The 20,530-nt window shown below is 48.0% G+C and overlaps 11 protein-coding genes across 11 annotated transcripts; 7 read left to right on the forward strand and 4 right to left on the reverse strand.

The window, feature by feature from the left end:
• Window positions 1-41: 41 nt before the first annotated feature.
• SERLADRAFT_455858 (uncharacterized protein) lies at window positions 42-2,446 on the forward strand (the record flags this gene model as incomplete). Its single annotated transcript, XM_007312966.1, has 8 exons — window positions 42-70; window positions 122-779; window positions 838-852; window positions 910-1,076; window positions 1,133-1,253; window positions 1,308-1,399; window positions 1,448-2,063; window positions 2,122-2,446. 6 exons carry the CDS (start codon window positions 637-639, stop codon window positions 1,498-1,500), a joined length of 591 nt encoding a protein of 196 aa, XP_007313028.1.
• On the forward strand, window positions 2,405-3,440 carry SERLADRAFT_455861 (uncharacterized protein; the record flags this gene model as incomplete). Its single annotated transcript, XM_007312967.1, has 4 exons — window positions 2,405-2,568; window positions 2,626-2,723; window positions 2,795-2,972; window positions 3,120-3,440. The coding sequence occupies 3 exons, from the start codon at window positions 2,703-2,705 to the stop codon at window positions 3,191-3,193; spliced, it is 273 nt and encodes a 90-aa protein (XP_007313029.1).
• Window positions 3,441-3,677: 237 nt separating this feature from the next.
• On the forward strand, window positions 3,678-5,869 carry SERLADRAFT_455862 (uncharacterized protein; the record flags this gene model as incomplete). The annotated part of the gene is made up of 10 exons (XM_007312968.1): window positions 3,678-3,836; window positions 3,894-3,907; window positions 3,969-4,061; window positions 4,115-4,507; window positions 4,560-4,634; window positions 4,688-4,766; window positions 4,834-4,901; window positions 4,952-5,072; window positions 5,125-5,350; window positions 5,407-5,869. The coding sequence occupies 10 exons, from the start codon at window positions 3,765-3,767 to the stop codon at window positions 5,715-5,717; spliced, it is 1,452 nt and encodes a 483-aa protein (XP_007313030.1).
• A 79-nt stretch (window positions 5,870-5,948) lies between these two features.
• SERLADRAFT_432803 (uncharacterized protein) lies at window positions 5,949-6,319 on the reverse strand (the record flags this gene model as incomplete). The annotated part of the gene is made up of 4 exons (XM_007312969.1): window positions 5,949-5,980; window positions 6,015-6,181; window positions 6,225-6,247; window positions 6,308-6,319. 4 exons carry the CDS (start codon window positions 6,317-6,319, stop codon window positions 5,949-5,951), a joined length of 234 nt encoding a protein of 77 aa, XP_007313031.1.
• An 88-nt stretch (window positions 6,320-6,407) lies between these two features.
• SERLADRAFT_455866 (uncharacterized protein) lies at window positions 6,408-8,450 on the forward strand (the record flags this gene model as incomplete). The annotated part of the gene is made up of 3 exons (XM_007312970.1): window positions 6,408-6,896; window positions 6,958-7,235; window positions 7,287-8,450. 3 exons carry the CDS (start codon window positions 6,429-6,431, stop codon window positions 7,501-7,503), a joined length of 963 nt encoding a protein of 320 aa, XP_007313032.1.
• Window positions 8,451-9,029: 579 nt separating this feature from the next.
• Window positions 9,030-11,119, forward strand: SERLADRAFT_444725 (uncharacterized protein; the record flags this gene model as incomplete). Its single annotated transcript, XM_007312971.1, has 6 exons — window positions 9,030-9,204; window positions 9,492-9,901; window positions 9,951-10,346; window positions 10,417-10,636; window positions 10,687-10,891; window positions 10,946-11,119. The coding sequence occupies 6 exons, from the start codon at window positions 9,030-9,032 to the stop codon at window positions 10,998-11,000; spliced, it is 1,461 nt and encodes a 486-aa protein (XP_007313033.1).
• A 681-nt stretch (window positions 11,120-11,800) lies between these two features.
• Window positions 11,801-13,113, forward strand: SERLADRAFT_444726 (uncharacterized protein; the record flags this gene model as incomplete). Its single annotated transcript, XM_007312972.1, has 7 exons — window positions 11,801-11,833; window positions 11,885-11,936; window positions 11,996-12,145; window positions 12,201-12,316; window positions 12,369-12,414; window positions 12,474-12,744; window positions 12,803-13,113. The coding sequence occupies 6 exons, from the start codon at window positions 11,895-11,897 to the stop codon at window positions 12,985-12,987; spliced, it is 810 nt and encodes a 269-aa protein (XP_007313034.1).
• A 111-nt stretch (window positions 13,114-13,224) lies between these two features.
• Window positions 13,225-14,757, reverse strand: SERLADRAFT_405040 (uncharacterized protein; the record flags this gene model as incomplete). The annotated part of the gene is made up of 4 exons (XM_007312973.1): window positions 13,225-13,383; window positions 13,442-13,593; window positions 13,684-14,051; window positions 14,108-14,757. The coding sequence occupies 4 exons, from the start codon at window positions 14,755-14,757 to the stop codon at window positions 13,225-13,227; spliced, it is 1,329 nt and encodes a 442-aa protein (XP_007313035.1).
• Window positions 14,758-15,364: 607 nt separating this feature from the next.
• Window positions 15,365-16,162, reverse strand: SERLADRAFT_376867 (uncharacterized protein; the record flags this gene model as incomplete). The annotated part of the gene is made up of 1 exon (XM_007312974.1): window positions 15,365-16,162. The coding sequence occupies one exon, from the start codon at window positions 15,876-15,878 to the stop codon at window positions 15,606-15,608; it is 273 nt and encodes a 90-aa protein (XP_007313036.1).
• Window positions 16,163-16,605: 443 nt separating this feature from the next.
• On the reverse strand, window positions 16,606-18,550 carry SERLADRAFT_412587 (uncharacterized protein; the record flags this gene model as incomplete). Its single annotated transcript, XM_007312975.1, has 3 exons — window positions 16,606-18,034; window positions 18,087-18,228; window positions 18,286-18,550. The coding sequence occupies 3 exons, from the start codon at window positions 18,433-18,435 to the stop codon at window positions 16,857-16,859; spliced, it is 1,470 nt and encodes a 489-aa protein (XP_007313037.1).
• Window positions 18,551-20,017: 1,467 nt separating this feature from the next.
• On the forward strand, window positions 20,018-20,527 carry SERLADRAFT_376879 (uncharacterized protein; the record flags this gene model as incomplete). The annotated part of the gene is made up of 2 exons (XM_007312976.1): window positions 20,018-20,210; window positions 20,265-20,527. 2 exons carry the CDS (start codon window positions 20,061-20,063, stop codon window positions 20,292-20,294), a joined length of 180 nt encoding a protein of 59 aa, XP_007313038.1.
• Between the last annotated feature and the right edge of the window lie 3 nt (window positions 20,528-20,530).

A 20,530-nucleotide genomic window follows, 5' to 3' on the forward strand; every position in this document is an offset into this window, starting at 1 on the left:
GGCTCGGCCAGTTGTCGGCTTGATACCGGCGCTTAGATCTTAGAGCTCTTTGCTTCCACCATCATTGGCTGTAAGTAAATGTAATCTCAGTTCTTAGTATAACTTGCTCAACATTCTATAGCTCATGCCTTTGAAGCGATGTCGAATTCCACACTCGAAGCCTCTTTCTTTCTGCCTTGGGTATCACCGCTGAAAACCCAGGACACAGGATACGGGCATGACCACCCGTCATCAAAATTCATAAATGTCATGAGTACAAGGCTCCATCATGATAGAGGCCTTACGATCACCGCGTGGCGCCGGTACTATGCTTGAATAGCGTATTTTCTCCCTTAATGGTATGCAAATGTGTATAGATGTACCCTCGACGAGGTTCCGATGTTGAGCAGGTGCTGTCATTCTCTATTTTCCTCGGTCCCTTTTCGTAGGGAAATATCTGGAAATACACGCAGCGGCAAACTACAACGTAAGGCCATACGAGGCCAAGGGAATTTCGTCGGTCAAGTGATATATACGTCGGTTGGACCCTAGTCGAATTATGCTAGCCAAGCCTTTGGTCCATGTTATAAACGCACCGTCTGCCACTGCAATCTTTGTGCTCCTCGGGTACGAAACGTTCAGTCCATTTTCATAGTCATGTTAGGTGCCTTTGTGCTCGCTGTTTCCGCCTCTGTCTTGCTCGAGGCATCGCATGTCGCAGCCATGCCTTCAGATAACACTCTGAAGGCAAGGCAGGCCACGGACAACATTGTATATGTGACTGACTCGAGCACTTATTGGTAGGTCCATCACTTGATCATCGACTATACCCTTTATTGAAATACCCTTTTGCACCAGCATGATCATGCCTCGGTATGTCTTTTCGTTTATGACCTTCAGTGCCCTTTTTCACCACCCCGATTTTTGCAGTGATCCCCACACCAACATAGGAGACAGTGAACACCCAGGAGGCATGCAGACATACTGCTCTTCAGCTGGCCACTACTCCGCCGACCAGGGTGAAATACCTGCTGGCTTCTGGAGCAACGTTTCGTTCCAGAGCGGTACTGGAGTCAGCGGAGGCCGTTATGCACAGTGTTCGTACACATATAGTCTCGCCATTTGAGCCTACTTTAACGTCCAAACTATCCAGTGACCGGTTGCATTGTACCAAGCCTCCTTGATCGTCTAAATCCTAACGATGCTGGCGGTCAATATGATTCCAGCGGCGGGGTGAACGGTCAAGGAAACCCTCAGGGAAGTGCATGCCTTGGGTACGAATATACTACTTTTATAGCACTATTGGTGACTCATAGCTATTTGTTCAGCTACAACCACTATGTGGAGCTAGTTGAACCTGCTGGGCCTCGCGCCTGCATCAAGTGCTGCGATGATCCTGCTGATTGCCCCACCAATAAAGGTGATTCACACCGCTATCTCATCCACATATGCTGACCTGCGCAATCAGACACTGACGGATGCCCCAATGTCATCCCTGGAAACTACTTTAATTGCGACTAACGAACTCACTACTTAGTAGTACTTGTCGGGATATGGGACTGGGGGCTTGGACTTGGACTTGGACCTCACGATATAATGTAATTAAAGGCTTTATCCTTGTTTGATTTTGGTACAACGAATGTCTTTGATCTAATCTACATATATGTCGGTTGTCATTTGATCATGGAAAGCAACGTCAATATCCAGCCCTCCAGCACAAGAATACATGCTCAAGATTATCTATGCCAACCTTTGCGATTTATTCTCATAACCCTCCCACTTACCCAGGTCATCGCCGACATCCAGCATGCGAGTCCCATAAAACATATGAGCGGTCGGCTTCGCAATATCCCAATTCTTGATCTTCCCTTCCTCATTTCTCTCAAGTAGTGCACCCCACACACTGAAACGATTTACTTTGGAGTTGTAAGATGTGACAGTTACACCACATTTCTTGCACCTGTAGCGTCGTTTATGTGGCTTCAGGGGGTTGTCATAAAAATCAAGATGGTCTGCATGCGGCTCCGAATGTGTCCATACAAAATCTTTTTCCTCAAAGTGCATTGAATGCACGAACGGACTGGCTGTGACAATTGCAGGGTCGATCAGTTCCGGCATTAATCTCAGAAATGAATCGCTCACCAGTGAAACGCTGACACTGCGAGCAGTGACAATACGCACTGAGAACGGGCGGAGTAAAGACGGAATACGAGACATTTCCACAGAAACAGGATCCTTTGAGCACATGATTGCTAGAGCCCGTCATGGCGCCGTGGTGAGTGGTCGACATTGCCCCTGAAGCGACGGTCCTTTTGCCAGAACTTGGTGCAGGTAGTGCGCAGTTAAGGAAATCCTATGTCAACCAGCTTATGGTAGTCGATATCAAATTAGAAAGTCAGTGTAAACGATAGCAATATCAAGGCCTGATCTACATTTGCTGGATAACTGTAGAGTCCAAGTCAAGGGTGCAAGTGAACGGCCATCGACATCGAAAAGGGTGGTACTGTCGGCTTACATCAGCAGCGGGAGTGGCCGACATCCTCCGCGTAAAGTGAACGAGCTCCCATTCTTTTCCGTCAGCACAGTTCGGTGAGTTTTCTAAAATGTCGCTGCCTTGAATATAATATCTGAGTGATTTTCTTACAGTGGTTTTCATATTTCTCCTCTCAAGGGTATTACATCTTTCACCCGCGGTCAAGAAGTACGAACTTGAAAGTTCTACCATGGTTTCTTCCACCGTTAACGTGTGTAGCAAATTGCAATGTCAAATTATCTTTGGAATCGTACTGACACGCGTCTGTACGATATCACACAGGTTGCGCGGTATTCAGCCCTGTTGTCTGGTGTTTTCTACGGTATCTACCACCGTCGGTCGTTGCAGAAAGCCCATGACCAGCAAAAGGAGCATCATGCCATACATCATAGAGAAGCACTCATAGTGCAGGCTAGGGAGGCATGGCAAAACAAACAAGAAAGCTCGAAGGGTGACGGCAGTGAGTCTCTCGTTTCTTTAATCGACTCGTTACATCGTGTGAAGGACGTTGTGTTTCTGTCACTTTGAACGGAACACCTGCTACACATTGCTTTTGCATCACTATTACTGGCTATATAAGCGTCATTATTGATATCTATTTCCTCAGTTGTTACCGACCCAGAAGACCCGCGGTTTGATCTGGAAAAGCTCGTCGCAAAATGGGAGAGCGAATCGAAATAATTGTATACTCTCGACAATATACCTCTAGACCATGCATGCGAAGCCTCGACTTTGCCGACCCATAGAACTGTGCATACGTTGTTCGTAGAGACAGCCACTCGCTCTCTTTGACATTAATCGAGTCTTTCGTTCGCACTCACGAACAGTTACAATTTTTTTTTTGGTGGAGCAAATTGCATGGATTAGGGTAGCAGATTGTATAACTCCTCTTGACTTGCCAGAAGAAGTCATCTTGGTTTTCCTACCATAACCCAGGTTGCTCTACTGCAGAACTCTTGAGAGAATTTGATAAAGCGATCTTTGGCCTCTCAACATGAAACCACAAAATCCCCCTCTTGATCTCATATGCTATAGTAAATTTTTCTTTAGTATCGTATAGTCCGGCTTAATTTTTTTTGAATAATTTTTGAGTAAGAGCCACAGCGATTCAGATGCCTATGAACAGATAGGATTTGAGTCGCGCTACAGAGCTTGGCGCGTGTTCGGTGTATTTCGTATTTGTACAACCAGGTTCACGGAAAGGCGCAAACCCTGATATATTTGTTTCTATTGCGTCTAAATCTACGGAACGATGAGACCAACTGTGCAAGATGAAATGGAGGATGATTTGATTGCTGAGGAAGAGAATAAGCTCATCAATGAGGTACGAATGATTTGCTTCATCGAAACTCAATAACGGACTCTCGAAATTTACTCGCAGGAGTACAAAACATGGTATTTCTAATGATATTCTGGCCTTTAACTTTCACCAACGCGATGGAACTGATTCTTCCAGGAAAAAGAACGCTCCTTACCTGTATGACATGGTTATCACCCATGCATTTGATTGGCCAAGTCTCACTTGTCAGTGGTTCCCAGACAAAGAATCGCAAGTAGTTTGCCTATCTTTGCTCTATCGTTGTCACTGAAACGTTCGTGTAGGCCGCCAAATAAGCCATACACTGTTCATCGTCTTCTCCTCGGCACTCACACGTCCGGCCAGGCTCAGGATTACCTTCGAATCGCGACTGTCCAGATACCTAAACGTGAGGGTGTGTCTGCCGACAAGCTCGATCGCGCAGACTACGACGATGAGCGCGGAGAGCTTGGCGGACACACTATCCCACCACAACCTCGCATTCAGATTACCCAAAGAATCAATCATGACGGCGAAGTCAACAAGGCTCGATACATGCCCCAGAACCCAGATCTGATAGCGACGAAAGCCATTTCTGGGGAGGTCCTCGTGTTTGATCGTACAAAGCATTCAAGTGAGCCAGAAAGGGGAGGCGTGTGCAAGCCTGACATACGTTTGGTGGGACAGCAAAAGGAAGGGTAAGTCTAGATTGCTGAGAACTTCTACCTGGGGAAGTCATTGTATCAACAGCTATGGTTTGGCTTGGAATCCCGCGAAGGCTGGTCACGTCTTGGGTGCTTCAGAAGATATGACGGTCTGTCATTGGTACGTTGTCTGTGGTTCTTTTGATGCTCTTTACTGAAAGTTATATGTGTTAGGGATATTAACTCCTACACTAAAGCGAAAAATACGATTGAGCCCACCACCGTGTTTAGAGGCCATACATCTGTGGTCGGGGTACGTCGTTCCCTAACTTTGCATTTACTCGAGTCTGAGTGATATGCCACCATTTTCACAACCTTAGGATGTGGATTGGCATTCAACTAAAGAAAACATACTGGCCAGTGTGGGAGATGACAAGATGCTATTGATGTATGTTTTAAATTAAGTAACGCACTATCCTTGTATTGACCACCGTTCAGCTGGGACACAAGGACGCCAACTGATGCCGTGACAAAAGTTCAAGCTCACGAACGAGAAGTTCTCTCATGCGCTTTCAGTCCTGCTAGAGAACATTTGATGATCACAGGGAGCGCGGATAAGGTATGGTTCTCCTATGGCTTTTAAGACATGCTCATATATCTGCTCTTGATAGACCATCATTCTCCACGACATCAGGTCGCCCACCAAAAAGCTACACGTCTTCGAGTCTCATACGGACGAAGTATTACACCTGGCGTGGTCGCCACACGATGATGCCATCTTTGCATCAGCATCTAGCGACAGGAGGATCAATATATGGGACATATCCCAGATTGGTGTCGAGCAAACTCCAGATGACCAGGAAGATGGGCCTCCAGAGCTCATGTTTGTTCACGGAGGTACGTCCCACGCCAAAAACCTGATATCTTTGCTAAGTAACTATCATTGTGTTTAGGTCACACAACCCGTCCCAGCGACCTTTGCTGGGCACCTGGCATAGATGAGAACTGGACACTCTCGAGCACTTCAGAAGATAACGTCGTAATGGTCTGGCAACCCACTATGCGAGTGTGGGCGGGCGATGAAGTGAAAATTGATGAAACAGAATTGGAGGGCGAGGCTATGGAAGGCGTAGAGACTGCAGCAGCCCTGGAGGGTGCCAAAAGTGCCAACGCAAGTGGTGCAACGAGTGCGCGGAGCCAGAGTATGAGTATAAGTGCAACTGCCAGTGTTTCAGGAGGTGATGGAGAGGAAGAAGATAGTTAATGTATCTGAGTATGTGTTTTTTAAAGTGTCGTGTGCTATCCACAACGGCAAACCCTGTAACCGTTGATATACAAAACAGATTGTAAAATGAATGACGAATCTCGAAAAGCCGTGTGCAATACAATGTGGTGACATGCCTATGTTCCACCCAGTACCATGAAGTGCCCATATTTGCTACCTTTTATAGAAGTGCACTTGAGTGACTTTTACTAGAAGAACAGTCTGACAAGCTCAAAGATGACTGGTGACAACGAAATGGGTCACTGTTTGTATAATAAACGAGCAAGAGGTACATACCACCTCCTACAACGACAAATAGAATAACACCAAGAGTCGCTAGGCTGACGGGGCTGCGCTTCGACAATCTCTCCTGGCGCGAAGGCTTCACGGCTTTCTTCCCTGAACGGACTGCATTGGCAAACTGAGCATTTTTTCTGCGTAGCTCGAATTCCGTAGGCTGGAAACTATCAGTGAGCTATGGTGCATGATAAAAACAGAGAAACTTACCATTTTGCAACAATATGAAGGTTCTGAAACGAGTGACGTGTGATTTAGGAATGCTCAAGCTTGGATAGAATCCATTGTGTGACGTGTCCTGCCATAACGGGTATCTGGCGTTTGTTTACCAAAGGCTTTAGATCCAAACAAACACTATCCTCCTTCGAGAGAGATCTATATTTGTATATCTGTGGCTTACCCTCCAAATTCACCATGGGCCATGGAAAATCTGGCAAGAAGGCGTCCTTGAAGTCAACCTTGCAGTCACAACAGACAAGGTTGAAGAACAAACAAAAAGCTGCCCATGCAGCCGAGGTTACTGAACAGAAAGGAAAACAGAAACAACAGCGTAATAGTAAAAAAAGACCTACGATACCGTTCAAGCCTACCGACAAAATACTCCTCATTGGCGAAGGGAATTTCTCTTTTGCCCGTGCACTGCTCGTCGATCCACCATCGTCATTGGAGCATCTAGTGCCCAGAAACATCACTGCTACTGCATACGATTCTGAAGAGGAATGCTATGCTAAATACCCAGAAGCGAAGGAAATAGTGGAGACTTTGAGAGATAAAGGGGTCGAAACGCTATTTGGGATTGATGCTACGAAACTCGAGAAGATACCTACGTTCAAGGGCAAACTATGGGATCGGATTGTGTGGAATTTTCCTCATTCAGGTAAAGTACGACGTCCCGAAGATTACTTGTAGTTCGTATCTTTATTAACAAGCATCATAAGGAAAGGGTATAACAGATCAGGACCGAAATATCCTATCACACCAGATACTGATATCTGATTTCTTTCGCTCTGCCGCCAAATTCCTTGCGATCGGTCCCATGCCAGTTATCAGTGCGGGACACAAAAGAAAGCGGAAAGCAGATGATGATGACGAAGACGAGGAGGATGTTAAAGTTTCAGAGGACGAGATGATGTTTTCTGATGATGAGACTTCAACGCCTGCGACCGGAGCAAGGGGAACAGTACTCATCACATTGCGAAATGTTGAACCATACGTGAAATGGTGATCTATTTCACTTTCGGTGGCCTTTCTTATCACTGATTGTATTACCAGGGATGTTCCACGGCTGGCTAAAAATCCTCCCAAGGGAGGAGTCGCAGGGGCATCTCCACCCCGCTATACCATCTTCAGGTCGTTCGTCTTTCAGAGGAAGCTATGGAAGGGATATGAACACCGGATGACAAAAGGCGAAAGAGTCAATGGCCAGGGTACGACGGGACAGGGAGGAGAGGATCGCACTTGGGAATTTTGTCTCCGTGATCAATCATGATATATGTATGATGGTGCACGAGTATGGCAATACGTTTCAGCATCACAAATGAAACTTCTAAGCACACAATAGGTGAAATAATATATGTGTAGGTCAACCATAAATACTGGTGCTATGATGAAGGTTCCGACTCTGCGCCCTGTTGCTCCTCTAAGCCCTTTTTGAGACCCTCCAAAGTTCTCGCCAGTCTTCCACCGCTCGCCTCACTCAGCACCGCTGCTATTTGAGTAGCAGGTGAGCTGATAAGTCCCACAATCTGCGCTCTCAATGTATCCAAGGTGGGCAGCTTCGACACATCTCGTGTACCCTCAGCTGCAAATACCCGCCCCTCGATCAAAGCCCCAACCAAAGACAGCTCTGGTGTCAAATTTGGCTTCACCCTCTGAGGCTTCCTACCTGGAACAAAGTCAGGGTCGTCTTCCCGCTTCCTCGCTTTATTATTTTCCACAGGCTGAGTTTTTTTGCGGGGCACAGCGCGGTCTAATGCGCGTAGGATGATATCCATCTGGGGTGGGTTGAGCGATGGCAGTGTAAGGACAGCAAGACTGCCTGTAACCAAATCCGCAATTTCTGACGTAGTGGTAGCATCCATTGGCGCAAATTCACGTAGCGCAACACCAAAAAGCGACGTGCGCATGACTGTCAGCGTTGGCGGGTCTGATGGCACAGAAATTGGAGTGGGCGAGGCAAGGGAAGGAGGCAAGCGGGTGGATGCATCTGAGATGTCTCGACGCAGCTTTTGGAGTCTCTGTACGGTAAAATTGGTGTGCTGCAGAAATATCATGGGCGAGTCTGCACTGGCTTCGAGCATCCTCATGTATTGGTGGTAGAGGAATGTCTTTCTGACTCCATAGCGCCGTGGTGTTGGCTTTCCATCATATACTCGAGGTGGTTTGACAGATACGACATATGTGCGAGACAAGAAATGCTTTATGGAGGACGCAGACGTGCGCGTCGCCAACAAAGACAACATTGAAGCTAAAAAGCGAAAGCTGGAATAAATTGACAACCGCCGCCGCCTGCCATCGGAGCGGAATACGGATGCTGTAACATAACGCGTTACACGTCACGTCACACGGGTAACGAAGGCTCGTTTTCGGACTTGGCCTTTCGCGCTCTCATTTGCTTTTGTACAACCTCAGCAAGCGTTAATTGTTGTGAAATGTATGTTATTCTACATTATGCTAGAAACATAAATGACCGTAAGCTTCCAGGGATGAAGACGACGACGCATTCTTGTACGGGGAGACTAATGACCCACAGCCGACTAAGCTGGGTTTACCTACTTCTGGTGAGAGCTGGTTCATGTTGACTGAGTTTTGTTTCCGAAAGAGACTTCTTAACTTCTGTTGTATTTCTATGGTTAATATGATATGAATTTTAACTCATAAATTTCGACGTATCGTGTGTGCTTAGTTTCCCAACCGTGAGTATGCTCCATCACAATCTCGGGTTGTCTTTTGCTCAACGTTTATCTCAGGATTTTTCTCGAGACGGTGAAGTCTTCAAATGGAGTGCTTTCAAGCATGGAAACTCTTGTAGTAGAGGAGGAGGAAGAAATACCTTTTGGACCCGGCGACAGAGCATTTATGGACGAGGGAGGGGGCGACGACACTGGGGAGGGCGATGTAGATGTCGATGCAGATGCAGATGCAGATGCAGACGCAGACGCAGATGCCGAAGAAGATGGAGACGGAGAAGGTGATGAAAGTGAAGATGTACGTTTTCCTTGTCAAAAGCATCATACCACCAGCTGAACATGGACAGGATATTGAAATTATTATGGAACCTGCCTCGCGTTCCCTTGACTTTCGGTAGTACACTTTCGGATTTGCCGCGAGCGTTCTTTCTGACCACCTTTATTAGGCAAAATACAAACCCCCCATCCAGACCTCAAAATCGCTCCGTCAGTGCCACAAATGTTACGCCTATAAAAGGTCTGACATGTTTTTCATTGCCTTAATCACCTGTCACTGACGCATATAAAGCCCCCCAACCATCCTTAACAACCGAATACACCCCTCGTGAACGAGGTGCTCCAACCAAACCTGTCGTCCCAATTTATCCTGGTATCTTACAACCAAGTCAACAACTTGGCGGCGAACTTCAGGGGCAGGACAGAAGTCGTATGGACGAGGGACCTGACCCTTCGACACTTCCACCAGCTAGTGCCCCGCCTTCACATCCTGCCATCAACCCTTCTTTGCCTGGAACACTTGATGGACGCTCTATCCTAGAAGTAGACCTCAACGCCATGGCAGAGAAACCGTGGAGGCGGCCAGGGTCGGATATCAGTGACTGGTTTAACTATGGGTTTGATGAGATTTCTTGGGAAGCATATTGTTATAGAAGGCGTGACTTAGGGGAGCTAGCTAATGTACTCAAGGCTAATGTGCTTGTACGTTTGCATTATCTCGTCCTACCTGTCTGTGCTCAGAACTCTGTAGAACTTTGCGGGTATGCCGGAGGACCAGCTCACAGCACTTCCACCAGAGCTGCGTACGATGGTGATGACTGGTGCTAACGCGATGATGTCCGGTGCTGGACCCAACCCAAACATGATGGGCCCCGCTGTTGGTATGAATCCGATGATGGATATGTCAGGGATGGGTCCGATGAACATGGGTCCTATGGGAATGGGAATGAACGGTGATTTAGCAATGCAGATGCAGGCAGGTGGGCCGATGATGCAAGAGGCTCCTGGGCCAGGACCTGCAGGCCCTGTAGGGTCTAGCGGGACGCCAGAACAGGGCGTGCAGATGGGTATGCAGGATGGGTTTGGTGGAGGAGGCCCCGGGCCAGGTATGATGGGAATGGGGATGGGAGGAGATTACGGTATGCAGGTATGGTTGAATCCTTCATATTCTAGCTACACATAATGTCATAATATCGCATGAACCATGTGTGTTTAAGCAGGAGCAAGCAACTATGGGACAACAAATGTACCCCGGTATGGAGGGTAGTGGAACCCCTGTCCCTGTCCCTGGTCCTGGTCCTACTGCTGGTCCTAGTGGACGTGGTGCACCCACTGGCCCATTCCGGGGACGTGCAATGGGACAGAATATGCGTGGACGTGGTGGTTTTCCTGGACGAGGTAGAGGCCGGGGAATGTATGGAGGAGCCAATGAAAGCAGTATGTCGTTCACTTGATGCCATGTGAATTTGTGGTAGCTCACAAAGCAGAACCAGGAGTGTCAGCGACGCCAGCTCCAGTCCGGCCTGCTTCGCCGCTTCCACCTAATGTTCCAACAGGCCCGAGAAACCAAAATAAGTACAAGGATAGGGACGGGAATGCGCCCGCTGTTGATGGTCTGGACTATGGAGGAAACGCGGGTGGTGGGGGTGGACGGACACCTTCGGGTGAGCCTGAGGATCGAGGTCAAAGTCGGTGAGCACATTTTTAATATATCGTCGCTCGATCGATAGCTAACTCATACTTCAGGAAACGACGTAGCTCACCTGGCTTAGATGATGGCCGAGGTTTAAAAAGGCGGTGATATGCCCACTCACTCCCATATTCATCTTACAGTACGCAAGCTACATATTATATTTCTTCGCGTGTACAAATATCTTGAAATTCGCACTTGCGATATGTCTGCTATTTGCAGTCAATTGGTTACATGTTGTCGATGTTGCAAACTTTCGTGGAGCAGATATAGGTAAGTTCATATCGAATATTGTTTTTGCTGATTAGCGCCCACGGTGAAACATGATGAGCTCTGACGAATCCGACAATGTTTCCTTAATATACTGGGACGGACCTGGGACCTGCAGCCAGGTGTTATGTCTTTCACGGTTTCTGCTTCAAAATCTATATTTTCCCCGATTCAACAGGGAAATGATTAGTAAGGAACTCGATTGTACTAGCAGAGCCGGTGATTGCTCATCCATCATGTTCTCCAGAATACCCTCAAACAGAGCTGATTAAATCGCATATCTGCAGAGGCAACATAATGCAATGTTCTTCGTAAGTGAGCTGCCTACAAAATGCTGTGCTGTGAGTTGATCTTGTCTCGCTGGTCTCCCATAAGCAGACCCTCGATCCGGAAGGGAGACGCTCCGGTGTCGCACGTACTGGGCGTTCTTTCCTTTTCGGGTGTATGTTTTCTCTACAGCTTCCACAGTCCCACTTGCCGCAATTGCATAGGCGCCGCCTGAGTCCCAACCTGTCTCTACGCCCTTGCAAAGATATCCCTGAAGAAATCATGAATAATCCTCAAAGACCTTGATTGGAAGACCGCAAAAATGACGGAATGAGTCAGCCCGAGGACACTTAGTATACAGAGTCCCCTCCTCTGGGTATAAAACGAGGTCGAAAATAAGCTGAAAGGTATCGTCCAAACCAGTCCTACACCTACTTACTACCCACACAACCTTCCAGCACCTACCACATGTCTTCATACGCTATCACAGGAGCAGCACGGGGCATCGGAGTAAGTGCCATACCTTTACCACTTTCAAGTTTCTTTGAGCTCAACGTTTTCACTATTAGTATGAGTATGTCAACCAGCTCAGTGCCAACTCTGCCAACACCGTGTTCGCCCTCGTTCGCAACAAGGCTACCGCGACCAAGCTCGTGGAACTAGGCAGAAGCAATGTCTACGTCATTCAAGCGGATATCACCGATAACAAGACCCTGAAGGTACATAACCATTTATTGATGTCTGGCCTACATTTCCAACTGAGTTTCCCATTAGGCAGCAGCAGCAGAGATATCCAAGGTCACCGGAGGATCGCTGGACCATTTGATCAACAATGCTGCTTATGCCGGCGAAGAGGCCCGAGATAGGATCAAATATGATCTAGATGAATTGTAAGTAACGCGCTCGACTATACTTCCATCCAATTGCTGATAAGATCTTCAGCCCTGCTCACATGGAAGAAGATCTTACACGAGACCTTTCTCATAGTGTAAGTTTGATTCTTGAGTTTACGAGTGTCGAAATCGTTCCTGACCACCGTGGTCATAGTTCAACGTGAACGCTATCGCCGTCGTACACACCATCAACATCTTCCTCCCTCTACTCCGCAATGGCAACGCTAAGAAAGTCATTACCATTAGCACCGGCCTCGCCGATACAGACTTCATAGTTAAGTCCGAAACCTACGCAACATCATCGTACTCGATCTCAAAGGCAGCCGTGAACATGGTGGTCGCATTTTACGCGGCAAAGTTCAAGTCACAAGGCTTTGTTTTCCTCGCCTTGAGCCCTGGCCTTGTTAACACTGCTCTGAAGCCTCGTAAGTGACATAGCCTCGTTTATGTTTGTGAAGACGTTATAACTTGCTTGATTTATAGCAACTCAGGAAGAAATAGCGGAATTCTCGCTGATGTTGAAGAAGTTCAGGACTCTCTATCCTGATTTCGAAGGCCCCATTACTCCTGAAACTTCTGTCAGGATGCAGCTAGAGGTTATCAACAAGATCACCGTAGCAGATACTGGAGCTTTCCTCTCACACAAAGGGAGCAAAGAGTGGTTGTAGGCGTCGTATACATGATTCACGTACAAGTGTACAGAAGCGCTGCCGTAGAAGATACGATAACAATTTATTCAGTTTCCAAGCTTTTATCCCGGCATAGTGTCGAAGAAATCTAGATTATATTGGTACAACGATAAGTCTTACATGGAACATCGAAAATGGCTACAATGAGCGGGGGACAAGACAAGATGAATGTAAACGTCCGCTCTGAAATGAAATGTCTGCCTGAGAGAATATATCCTAAGCACCGTTGGCTGCCTTCGCACCCGACCGTGCCCCACCTGAGCGTCTCTTGCCTCCCCTTCCTCCCCTTTTGGCGTTCCGTTGTTTGTTTCTGCATACTTCACAATACCATGTCCCGTCTGGGGGCACTGAAAGGCCTATACAAGCAAGATGGAACTGCGAAAAGCCTATCAGCTCTCCCCAAATGAGGATCAAGCAAGTAAAAAACACGCACCCATTCTCGCTCACAGCTCGCATCATCGCAAGCAATCATCTCTCCGTAGCTGATGCCATCGCAGAAACAGTATGTCCTATCATCCCCTTCGCCATCTCCATCGCCAGCTTCCGTCAAGGCATCAGCCGCTGCTGCGGCCACAACGGGCGTACCTGCGCCCGACCCGAGAGGGATATTTGGAGTGAGAACACCTGCAGGGCCAATAGACATCCCAGGGGCGGTACTCCTTGCCACAGGCATACCTGGGCCCTCGAGCTGGCCAGGTGGTAAAGGCCCAGCCCACTCGCTTGGTGGAATGGCATGACCACTTGGTAGATCGTAGACATTGACACCGCGTAAAGGCAGCGACGGATGTGAGACGGAAGAAGAGGGTGGTGCGTTGAAGATGTCCCTACGGGCGGCCGAGGTTGCTTCCGAAGGAGTGTCATTATCCTGATGGTTGGAAGCGGACGGTCTGGTGCGTTTGTTCGTACCAGATGCATTTCCAGCCCGGCCTGAAGCATGTTGAGCGCCAGATCTTGAGTTATTAGCAGCAGTTTGTGTGTTCTGGGTGACGTTGTGTGAGATGACAGACACCATGGATTCTGCAGGAGATATAGCCCGCTCAGGTCTATGAGAAAATCGAGTTAGGGATGGATAAAGCCAGATAGACCAGATATCACTGACTTTCTTGCACGAGCACCATTCCTAGCTCTTTGAGTGGTTGCATCACCACTCCTGTCTTTGCGTGGCGACTTTGATCCCCCACCGTCGAGGTCATCGTCTCTTGGCTGCCTCTTTCTTTTCGCAGGGCTGAAATCCGGTGCACTAGCCAATAGAGAGCTATATGCACCCCTTCTGCGTCTTCCAGACTCCATGGTGGTGTGAGGCATGAATGAACGGGGCGCAACATGGGGATATGTAGTTTTCCGGTTCAGTATCGACATATCAAGGGCAGGAATATGGCTCAGCAGTGCTGTCATATGACCGGTGTGCCCCTTGAGGTTATCAGCTGCCTGAGATGCGACACGTATCTTATCCTCTCCCCCAAGCTTGAGACGCGTCGCCTCCTCCGCGATCTCTGCTAGCAAAAAGAGACGTTCTTGCTTTGGAGATGTGTTTTCTTCTATCATCCGCGTCAGTTTTTGTATTTTTCCAGTGATTGATGCTACTGAAGAAGACAGAACGGCGTCGAGCTCGCGGAGATCTGCAAAGTTGCGAGAAAGGTCCAGAGGCAGCGAATCGAGAGAATGGGTGTATTCAGACAATAAGGAGAGCGTGTAGGCGGTATTGGAATTTCCTGGGTTCATCGTTGAGGGGGCACGGGAAGGAGCCATGGTGATGAATGCGTTATTGTCGAGGTCGTCGTTGTCGGCGATGGCAAGAATGAATTTTAAGGCCAAGTACTACCTGAATCTTTGCCCCCGTATAACAGAAAAGTGGCAGAGGTCTCCGGTCCGCCATGCCAACCCGATGTGGCTACAATAATAAAGGTCTTCAGTTCCAGTCATGTCGCGGCTACAGACAGTATGCAAATTCTCGCCTTGTGCTACAGTAACGTTACTCTGATATGGCCATCATATTCACCTGGAACCTGACAATGATAGCCTGTTTCCCATCTGCAGTCGTCTCTCTCGCCAACTTGCTCCATGGAGAGAGCTTTCTATGTATAACGAACATTGGCAATTGGACTACAGCCTCATCTTCCATTCCTGATACGTACGACAGCAATCACCGCCCAGGAATACTTCTGCAAGGATACCTCTCCTTTGGAACTGGACATGCAAACCAGTTCAGAGAAGTCACCTTTTCATTACCTGACAGCTCGTATTGTCATCCGTAGTCGTCGACACAGCTCAAGGCATCACTCTCTAGGAATGGGTAAATGTCTTGTTGGTATCCAGAGCGAAACAATAAAAGATACAGTGATGACAGGTCTACGTTATATGGAAACAGTGGTAAATGTCGAAATGCATATGGAGTCGTGAGATTGTGCCAGCACCGTCCCTTCGCTTCTCCCCCCTATCCCGTTCTTCCCATCTTCCCTCGATACATGACAATTAGCCAAGGAAGATGTCGCTGGAATAATCCACAGCTCCGATCCCGTCCCTTCCCCCAATACTCCCCAACAGTGAATGGTCTATGATACAGTGGGTATAGCATGCCGGTGAATGCAGAGAAATCATTATCTGCGATATAGTTTTTTAAGTGGGTTGCTGCTGCTGCTGCTCGAGCTGCGTTGGTGACTGTGGTGATGGCTGTGGCTATGGCTGCTCTGCGACGAATGCCCACTGCTCTGATAACCCATTGCAGACCCGAGCGAAGCATACATGTTGTGAGTCTGTCGCGGGTCTTGGTGGAAAGATGAGAACGCGTGAGGGCTAGCGGGGCCGCTGGGGAAGAACCCATACGTGGGAGAGGTGGGCGGAGACGTGTAGGCGTAGTTGTATGAAGACATGGTTATAAATGAAGAGGGCGAGGATGTCGTATAGGATGTGGTATGTGTTCCTAGCTTATGCAGATGAAAAGCTCAATAGAATTGGTTTGTTCAAGTGCAGGATATTGCTTGGGTCAGACTTGTTCGTGAATGCGAGGATGCTCGTCTGTCGTGAAGGTGCGTAGGAATAGCAATAGCAATGTAGATGTGTTATGATGGCAGAGCAAAGGCAAGGAATACGATGTCGTAGTATTAAATGTGAGGCACTGGCTGTTGCTGCTTCTGTTGGACCAATTCTGGTCTGTGAAGGGAACCCTTGGCTCTTTGCACATTTTATATACCAAACGCAGTAGCTTGAAAGCGAAGAATACCTAATGTTGGACAAAAATGTGAGTACAAGGTAACGGCCACAATTGGACGTAGCCTTGTTCCCATATGGTAACCCCGCGTTGCTGTAAACCTGGCGCTCCCTTCCATCTTCTGATGCCATGTTCACATTGCCTCAAGTGGAACAAGGAAACGTACGGATTCAGTAAAGCTCGAGGTCTTCCGCTATCATTTTTGGATATCAAGGCGCGTCCACCGCGATTGACAGTCACGTTCTTGATTTCTTGTTCTGAGTTTGGGATGGATTTATTTGCCCTTGATCCCTTCAAGGTTAGTGTTGACAGACAAGTCATTAAAGGTTATCGCAAGTTCTATTTCTAACAGTTGTCTCGCGCCTTACTGGGCCATGTTGTATGTTCTTGTAAGGGTGCAAGGTACAGATATCATTGCATATGTGACCGCGACTTACCGCTCACGGGACGGTAATTACACGTTATCGATCTACAAAGAACAACTCAGATGATCACTCTATGATCGACTAGAACAGAATCAGCGCACACCGGTTTGAGCTGTCATTTCACTCGGACTGGAAATTTGTTACCGTAGTCTCGTTTGCTTTCGAAACCCATCTTCTATCATCACAAAAAGATATCACCACATCTCCAACTGCCTCTAACCCATCTTAGCCTTCAAATCCCGCCATAAAGCAATGAAGAGAACAGCACCAATCCCCACGATGGCAATCTCGACACCAACAAAGTTCAGCATGCCCACTCGCACCCCACTTCCGCCCCAGACTGCTCCAGTCACCCTCCCCGTGTAGTTGCTGTATTGAATAGCCATAGATGTCCGTCCATTCCACTCGGGTGGAAGTTGCTTACTGAGCAGACTCAGCGTGACGGTGGTGGCGAGGTTGAAGCCTAGTGCGACTAGCCACCAGCACGCGAAAAGGCTCCCGTAGTTGACCTTGCTGGTACGGAGGAGCGATAAGGCGATCAGCAGGCCAGTGAGACCAACCGCCGATCCGAAGGCAAGCAGCTTTCGGTCCTGCAACCGCTGTGAGAGAAGCAAGTTGGCCAAGAGGAAAGGGAACGTCGTGATTCCACCCAAAGCAATGAAATTACCGGCAGCATATGGCGACCAGTTGAGTTGAGGCATGCTAGCACCTAGGACCGGGAGATTCGCTTCCCAGGAACCCAGAATAAAGAAGTTCGCCATCGCGAACCAGCACATGCATACAATAACACCCCATTGGGCTGATGTCACACGGTAAATTTGGCTGCTCAGATTTTGATTGAGGGCTTCGTCTACAGGGGCTACAGGGGTGGCTGGAACGACCTCGGGCTCTTCGAGAGCAGATGACGAGGCCAGGACCGGCAAATTGTCATTGCCAGCTGCTTTTTCGAGCTGTGGAGACGGAGTCGGGTCTCCTACTGATCGCAGTTCTACGTCGTCGGATTCCGTCGGTACATCCTTGTACCAGACGGTCACACAAACCCAGAATACGGCCCAAACTCCAGCCATGACCCATCCGGGACTGGTGAAGCCGTTAAAAACGGAGTTCGCGAAACCGATTTTGTATAGCAAGCCACCAGCGAAGGGACCAAGGGTCATTCCAAGGCCTTGACCTATTACAAGCCAGCTGGCGAGTGTGGTCCTGCGACGGACACCGACGATGCGAGGATCGGTGCAGTATCGTTTACAGTACATGAACCCAGAGAATGCGACGCCACCGACGATACGACCGATAAGAATAAGATACAGAAAATGCGCCTGGTATGCAGTCGCATATAAGATGTGGCCTATGATCGAGAATCCACACGCGACGTGAAGTGGCATCTTGTAGCCCCCTTATAAAATATTGTGATAAGTTGGCAGTGGGAGCAAGTCGGTGAGGCATACCTTTGTCATATCTGGTCATGGGTATCAGCACAATACCAGAGGCGACGGTCGGGATACCGATGACGATTCCAGAAAATGTAGAGGTCCCTCCCAAGTACTCGGCATACTTATTCGAGGACGAAACGATTATAAAAAAGGAAAGCTGACCGTGCGATTAAAAACCTCGTTTGTTGACTGTTTTCAAAATAGACAAACTTACTTGGAGCAGTATGTTTGCGACGATCATTATGACAAGGGAAGCTGTTTCAGGCAACTTTAATTCGGGATCGACACTTTCGCGGCGAGAGCGAATGGCAGAAACGGCAGATCTCCTGGCGCCTTTGCGCAAAGACTTGAAGATTGGGATCATGGCGACGAGTGTGGGCCAATCACCAGACAGTTTAGCACGATAGTAAGAACAAGTTCAAGTTGACCTTCAAGTTAGTGGTAGGATCCGGGTAGAATGGCGTTTTATATGATGACTCGACGGACACCCGAACGTTCCGTAGCAGCTATATAACAACAAAAAACGGAATCGGCCAAGTATCGGCCAATAACAATGTTTCGCTTGTTCAGCTGGAAATGTCTGCGGAGAGGCTTACCAACTTACCAAGCGTTGAAAAAGCCAACCGACGATCAATTGATGGTGAATTAGACGCCCTGACCGAGTAATGCCGAGTAATGCCGCACACCTAGAATAAGGTTAGGGCTTATATAGTGGCACCTGCAAGCTTGGTTCACGTGAAACCTGTAAAGTGAACTTGAATATCCAGTCCTGGCCACATTACCGTTCTTCTACCGAACCATCATATCGTTCTACAGATACAAGTTGCTACCTCTCACCCATTTTGCTCTTGTAAACAGAGGGAACACGCTGACTCTGAGATCATCTTTACCCTGGCCTTTTCAGTTTACCAGGGCCCGTACGATTTGGGTGGACCTGTCAGGCTCTCAGGTTCTTGAGATGCCCAAGGTCAAGGGTGGATTTTATGCTGTCCGAAAAGGGCGCAGTCCTGGAGTTTATCATACCTGGTATGCAATCATAGGTTTATCCAGATACCCAGACTGAGTGCTTAATGGGATGTCTGAACCGTAGGGAGGATTGCGAAGCGCAAATCAAGGGGTTTGCTGGAGCGGTCTACAAAAAATTCAGTACCTCTACGGAAGCCGAGAAATTCGCAGAAGGACGGAGTAACCCTGAAGTTGGCGTGACAAGCATACTCGACTCTGCAAGGGAGACGAGACGCGTCGAGACTGAAGGAACATCGACTCGGACAGTGGCTGCCGCTAGTGCCTCTACTGCGTTTACAGCCTATGAGAAGACGCGTGTTGTCCAAGTTGCCGCAGTCGCCGTGGATGCAGATGAGCGGGACTGTGATGTCGTGTATTGTGATGGGGCGTGCAAAGGGAACGGTCAAGTGGGATCGATAGCTGGAGTTGGCGTGTGGTGGGGGGTCAACGATCCGCGGTCAGTGGCTTTCCATTCAATAATTACTGAATGCCTCACGAACGCTCATGTACCAATCAGAAATATCATAGAGCGGTGTCCAGGCGATCAAACAAATAATCGAGCAGAACTCATTGTGAGCTGTTTTTCCATCACAATATCCACGCTTTTTCACATTTCAAATCTTTCAAATGACCGACACGCTCTTACAGGCTATTGTGCGGATATTGGAGACCACACCAACAAGCAAACGGACACTCGTGATCAAGACTGATTCGCAGTACTCAATAAAATGTCCGTTTACTGAAATTCTAATTATCTGGGCGATGTGGCTTATTGATCATCCAGGTTTCGAGCTGTGGTTCCCAAAATGGAGCTCGAATGGCTTTAAGACATCAAATGGAACACCAGTAAAAAATGCGCCTCTGATACAGTATCTTGCCTCCCTACTCGAAACACGTCGGCGCAAGGGGCAAAAGGTCAGACTAAAGTACGTCCGGGGCCACAATGGTCACGAAGGCAACGAACATGCGGACCGCTTGGCCAACATGGGCACCGTATTACCACCAGTGCCCGAACGGAATTGGGAGCGACTACGGAAAATTATGGAAACCACGACTACCACTTCAGAAGATATCATGACAAACAAAAACTCTGGGCCCTCCATTTCCAATCAGGAAATTTCCGAATCGTTAGATGTAAGTCGTGACTCTGACACCGTGTTTCGTAGCTTATCATAGTGGGTTTTGACAGATGTACGCCGACTGTCTGCTTGCCGATAGTGAACTTGAGGAGATGGGAAACAATGGAAACTTTGATTCCGATTTTTAATGTAAACACAATTTAATTTTGGGATCCATTCTGATGGAGCATGCTATGTTACTGTACTACTGATATACCTTTGATTTTTTTGAACCTTGATTTTTTTGTGCAAGTCGATAGCAAACGTTGTATCTACTAGCAAACTTGAATCCCTTGATCAGATGCAATGTACTCGCGATAAGATTACTGATTTTCA

The sequence above is a fragment of the Serpula lacrymans genome (assembly GCF_000218685.1).
Source record: "Serpula lacrymans var. lacrymans S7.9 unplaced genomic scaffold SERLAscaffold_1, whole genome shotgun sequence".
Lineage (NCBI taxonomy): Eukaryota > Fungi > Basidiomycota > Agaricomycetes > Boletales > Serpulaceae > Serpula > Serpula lacrymans.